Source organism: Meles meles, chromosome 7 (assembly GCF_922984935.1).
Source record: "Meles meles chromosome 7, mMelMel3.1 paternal haplotype, whole genome shotgun sequence".
In the NCBI taxonomy this organism is placed as follows: Eukaryota; Metazoa; Chordata; class Mammalia; order Carnivora; family Mustelidae; genus Meles; species Meles meles.
This window is the reverse complement of record NC_060072.1, coordinates 47277582-47283581: the sequence shown is the minus strand read 5'-3', so window position 1 is coordinate 47283581 and position 6000 is coordinate 47277582. Positions and strand designations below refer to the sequence as shown.

The 6000-nt window shown below is 44.9% G+C and overlaps 1 protein-coding gene across 1 annotated transcript in view; it reads left to right on the top strand.

Annotated features, from left to right (window-relative positions):
- The first annotated feature begins 325 nt into the window (after window positions 1-325).
- The window catches only part of KCNMB4 (potassium calcium-activated channel subfamily M regulatory beta subunit 4), a 60714-nt gene continuing 55039 nt past the window's right edge, over window positions 326-6000 (top strand). The window contains exon 1 of the mRNA XM_046010882.1: window positions 326-793. Coding sequence (XP_045866838.1) covers window positions 458-793 — 336 coding nt within the window. The 5' untranslated portion in view covers window positions 326-457. The remainder of the gene's footprint in view (window positions 794-6000) is intronic.

The following is a 6000-nucleotide window of genomic DNA, read 5'->3' as shown; positions in this document are numbered from 1 at the left end:
CGGCCCAGCTCAGCCGCGTCTGCCCTCGGGGCAGCTGCCCGAAGAGCCGGAGAAGCTGCCGGCGGGCGATGGAGACGGGGAGACACCGGGCGAGAGGAGGCGGGGTGGGGGAGGCGGGGAGAGCGCGGGGGCGGAGGCTGGCAGGGGGCGCTGGAGGCAGGAGCCGCCCGTGCGCTCCTCGCGCCCGAGGGTGCAGGAGGCTCTGAAACAGCGGTCGCACCGCGAGCCTCCCGGGCCCGGCTGGCGGCGGGGCTGGGGGGGGCGGGGGGAGCGCTGCCGCCGCCGGGGGCGTCGCCGGCCTCGGCCCCTTTGTTCTCGCGCGCTCCCCCTCGCCGCCCACTCCCCTGCTGTCGCGCGGCGGCGGCGGCGGCGGCTCCTCCCGCCCGAGGCAGTCGGGCTCGGCGCCGGGGGCGGGAGGGGGCGGGGGGAGCGCGCCAGCCGCCCGGAGTGGGGGGCGATGGCGAAGCTCCGGGTGGCTTACGAGTACACGGAAGCCGAGGACAAGAGCATCCGGCTCGGCTTGTTTCTCATCATCTCCGGCGTCGTGTCGCTCTTTATCTTCGGCTTCTGCTGGCTTAGTCCCGCGCTGCAGGATCTGCAAGCCACGGCGGCCAACTGCACGGTGCTGTCGGTGCAGCAGATCGGCGAGGTCTTCGAGTGCACCTTCACCTGTGGCGCCGACTGCAGGGGCACCTCGCAGTACCCCTGCGTCCAGGTCTACGTGAACAACTCGGAGTCCAACTCCAGAGCGCTGCTGCACAACGACGAGCAACAACTCCTGACCAACCCCAAGGTAAGGACGCCCCGGGAAGGACGCCGGGCTGCAGCCGAGGTCTCGAGGTTTGGGAGAGCCTCGGCGTCGGACGCCGCGCGGGGCGTGCTCGCGGTAGGCTCTAGTCCCTAGGGGGAGACGGGGGCGTTGGAGGCTGAACTCAGACCCGCAGCGAGCGCGGCCGGGAGCCCCCGGGCCCGGTCCTTCAGGTGGGTTTGCGTGCGGCGGCCGGTGGTACCCTGAAGCTTTGTCCACACGTCTCTCTTGCCTGGCCTCACATTTCGAGACCTTGGCCCAGCTCCGTCCGGCACGTGCAAGACGGACTTTGGAGACCTTCACGCAGCCGAAAGTTAACTTTTCCTGTGGTTAAAGCCAGTGGGTAGCAGGGATCCACCTCCTCGGGCGCACGGTCAAGGTCTGAGCTCCCACTGGCCGCGTCAGGCACTCGCTTTGGGAGGCCGAGGGGGTCTTTTAGGCCCCTGGAAAAGCGTTAGAGGGTTCTTTGCCTTTTAACTTGAAACAGACGTTTATAACTTGGGATGCAAAGATGAGGGTCGACAAACGACGTGGAAATCACATGTGACATTCTGGGTAGGTCTGTTTTGGAGGGGTACAGAGAGCTCCTGTTTTCATGAAATAGGTTCTCAAAAGGGTCGCGAGGAAGCCTAGTGACTCTGTGTGTCTAGGGACTATCGGGAGCCATCTGGAGAACAGTAAAACTTACTGAAAATAGAAAACCCTTCGCGAGATGAACCGGATATTCCTTCCCTGTCAACTTTTTTTCGTTCTCTCAAGCAAAAAAGAAAAAACCTGGTTAGGACTCGAGGGATGGAGAGTCGAGAGAGGGAGACTCAGAAAATTGTTCCCAGTGCGGGGTAGGGGGGAGGGACTTAGAAAAAGCAGTGTCCTCAGTCTGTGAACTAATTGAGCTTTTTAGTGCACCTGCTTCTGCAAGGCTTTTCTTTTTTTTGTTTGTTTGTTTTTTTTTTAAATCTTCTCTTGGTCTGTTTTTACTATTCTAGTTTAACTATTGAGTAAAGGTGTGTTTCTTCTTTAAAGTTACTGTCATTTTCCCTCTTTGTGAGGACTCTGTTCGGAGATCAAGCAGAAAAAACAATCCAAAAGGGAATGAATCTTGAGTACACAGGAGAACTTTCTGTTAAATGTGACAAGATGTATTAATACAAAAGTAAACATTTCTATATTAGCATTTTAAGATAACTTAAAACAAACAATATTTCTCTGCAGTAGAACTCTATGTCTTGTTTCCTAAGCAAACAGTAAATTCTTGAGTTTGGAAAATTTCTAAAAAAGAATTCCTTTTTAAAAATATGATTCCTCTTTAAAAAAAAGGATGTGTTCCTGTTGACAAATAATATTCCTTTACCTTAAAAATGATAATAATACATAAGAAATAAATATGAAAATATGTATTTAGATATGGTATAATGTTCAATGTCTTGAAGAAGCCATGTCTCAAAAACAAATATTGTAAGTTAATCTGTTAAAACTCAGAAATTTTAAAAGAAATCTTAGGTTTTAGAAATATCACATTTTTTTCAGGATTAAGCCAGTAATATAAAAGAAGGTGCCAAGCAGTAGTAATGATTTAGAAATTATATGGTAGTTCATTATTTAAGAGGCATTGTTTTAATTGGTGAAACACTGCTAATTAGTTTAAGATAGTTCAGACACTAATAATATATTACATACGCATATACCAGTAAATGGCTAATATCCAATTAAGATATTGAGGAGTTAGAATTTACTGCAAAAAGCCTGCTTTGTAATTTCCAGGCAATTTTGAAGGATCTGACAGAAAAAGTAAATTGAGATCATTAGGACATAGATTTTTTAATCACTTGGAAGCAGTCATAATGCTTTATGTAATACTACAATTTTCTCTTTTTGTTACAAATAACCTGTTTTCTTCCAGTGCCAGTTCAGATCCTGGCAACAACTGTTTTGAAGAAGTATCTGAACAAAATGACATTTATAAAGTAAAGGAGTCAAGAAATGACAGAGCTGGAGAAAGATACTTATGCTACCAAAAAGTGATGAACAACATCCCAGTCAAGTTAGTCAAGGTTTCCCAAGCCAAACCAGTCAGTGTATATCTCTTTATCCAAATTATGATTACAGTATAGCATTTATAGAGCATAAGTCTGTTCTTTCTCAGTCACCTTTCCACTTTGGACAATTAAATGCTCAGTTTGGAAATTCTAAGCAATTAGTGATGGGAAAATTCAATATAACCAAAATATTGTGCCAGAGTCTGGTACAGAAGCAGAATGTGTCCACAGTGCTCTTGTAATTAGGCAATACCCATTGCCCTCTTCTATTGCCTCTTGGTGCCAGCATCTTTTCTTTGCCTTATGTTGCCTATTTATTGAAGGCTCTTTATAGAATGTCTGGGTTCCCTTCAGTGCCATGGATCCTAATCACCTTCAGCCTTTTCTTTTTCTTGACCCACTACACAAGAAACCATTTAGGAAATCGCTTCTTAGGGAAAAAGAAAGAAAGAAAAGAAAAGAAAGAGAACAAGGACTTTCCTCTACCCCTCCCTTGAGCTTGCTGCATTAATTATAGTAAAAGGCAGGGAAAGGGAAAGAATATTGCAAGTGTATAATTTTTTTTTTTAGATTTTATTTATTTATTTGACAGAGATCACAAGTCGGCAGAGAGACAGGCAGAGAGAGAGGAAGGAAAGCAGGCTCCCTACTGAGCAGAGAGCCTGATGGATGCGGGGCTTGATCCCAGGACCCTGGGATCATAACCTGAGCCGAAGGCAGAGGCTTTAACCCACTGAGCCACCCAGGCGCCCCACAAATGTATAATTCTTAAGTCATAGACTACTAAGGAAGATAGTGTGAATTAATATGACCTTTGACTATACTCTCTTTAAAATATCTTTAAGTACTATTCAGCTTATTTCTGTTTTGAATCATATCCATATTGTCAAGGGTAATCACTATATCCATCCAGTCATGTAATATAGTATACAAGTTAACTAGTTACACATGGGACAATGGCCTGCTCTGGGATTTAGCCATAGGGAAATCTAAATGTGGGATCAGCTTCCTCTTGCTACTATTCTCATCACTGCATTATTTCTGAGTGGCTTACAGTTGTGTGGGCTAAGAGCTTTGGTTCTTAACCATGGTTGCATATTATACTCACTGGGTATCTTTAAAAAGAGAGTCTGATGCTTGGGTCCCCCACTCAGGTCTTGGGAGAGTCCTGAGCCTTGGTGTTTTGTTTTTCCTTTTTTTTTTTTTTTTTTTTTTTTAAGTTTTGCAGGTGATTCTAATCTGTACACAGAGTCAAAAACCATTGGCTTAGAAAACATACTCTTCAATTGTGCAAGAAAAGTAAAATAAGAACCAAAAGGATTCATTGTGATTAAAACTTGTGTTTTTAGGTTAAAAGATGTAACTGATGCTACTGAGTTTCGGGAATTGGTATAAAAGGAAGGACTCAAGGAAATTCTGAAGGAAAGGAAGAGAAGCATTTAACAGTAGTGTAGAAATGATCATTTAAAACTGGTTTAGTGTAGGGGTGCCTGGGTGGCTCAGTCAGTTAAGCGCCTGCTTTCGTTTCAGGTCATGATCTCAAGGTCCTAGGATCGAGCCCCATAGAGGGCTCTCTGCTCAGCGGGGAGCCTGCTTCTCCCTCTCCCTCTGCTCTCCTGCCTTCTCTCTCTCACATAAATAAATAACATCTTTAAAAATAAAAATAATATAAAATGGGTAAAGTATAAATGGAATGAACTTACACAGTTCCAGACATTTAATTTTGCATCAATATAGACAGTGGGTGACAAAGAAAAGATGAATTTTTAAAATTACCTTTTGTATGTGCAACAAGGGAGTGGGTGATTAGAAGCTATGTGTTTTATTTTTGCTCTGAGGTTTTTTGGTTTTTTTTAAATTGCTTTCTCTGGTCTGAAAAACCCAGACACAAAGGGGAAAAAGTCTGTTTCTAAGAAACCCGTGTTGTGAAGAGAAGAAACACTTTAAGCTTTGAGTGTATCCCCCCAAACTGGATGTCCCTAACTGCGCCTTTGCAGCTTACAGTCATCTTCTTGGTGTCCTTCACATCCATACTGGTGTGTCCCAAACCCCTATCCCCTGCCCCCAGCCACACATCCTGTGTAGGAAAGGTGGTCTGCTGGGATTAATTTCTGAACTCCATCCTTGAAATATTCAGTGCGATATACTTTGTGACCAAGGGAGGTCCAGCATATGAAAATTAAATAATAAAAGACTAAGCTGAATTGTGATAATTTCTCTACTGTCTTTATTTCTCTATGATAAAAGTGGCTTGCTGTGGTTTTTCCTCTGGTGAGTCTATTAAATAACTCTTGGCAAATGGGTAAAATTCACTTCTGCCAATACTTGCTTAGCATTTGTGATCAAAGAATGGAGCAGGAAATAGGAGGAAACACAAAATTAAGTTTATTCATTTAACTTTGTTAAATATCTACTCTGTGCTATGCATGCTTGCACGTTCTGAGCCTAGAAGAGAGATCAAGTTTATGCCGTCATCAAGTTTATATTTTCATGGACATGACAGACAAGAAGTAGATTTATAATGTGATGTTATGGAATGATAGGTGTAAGAAAATGCAAGCAGCATAAGGATACAGACAGTGGTGGAAGAGATGAAGGACTACCGTTTTGCATGAGATGGTCGATGAAGTGACGTTTGTACAGAGACCCAAAGAACATGAGGATCTGAGGAGAGGCATAAAGGACATAAAAGAGTCAATCATGTGGCTACCTGGAAAATTAGGCTGGGGACATAGCAAGTGCACAGGCTTTGGGGCAAGTGCCTGCCAGGCTCCCTGAGGAACAGGGAGGATGACAGTGAGGCAGGACTCTAGCAAGCAAGATGGAAGACAGCGGGAGGTGAGGTTATGCCTTATAGATCATGATATGGACTTTGGATTCTATTTTACGTGTGTTGGAAAGCTGTCTGACATTAAGCAGGACTGAGTTATAATCAGATTTAGGCTTCAACACAATGTAAATAATCCCTCTGGATGCTGAGTTGAGAATAGAATTGTGTGTGTGTGTGTGTGTGTGTGTGCACACGTGTGTGTGTGCCCATGCATACGCACAGGCTCACATATGCAAGGTGAGAGATACAGGGCAAGATTGAAAACAAGGAGTCCAGTAGAGAAGGCAAGAGATGAACGTAACTTCGATCAGGAGCGAGCACTGGTG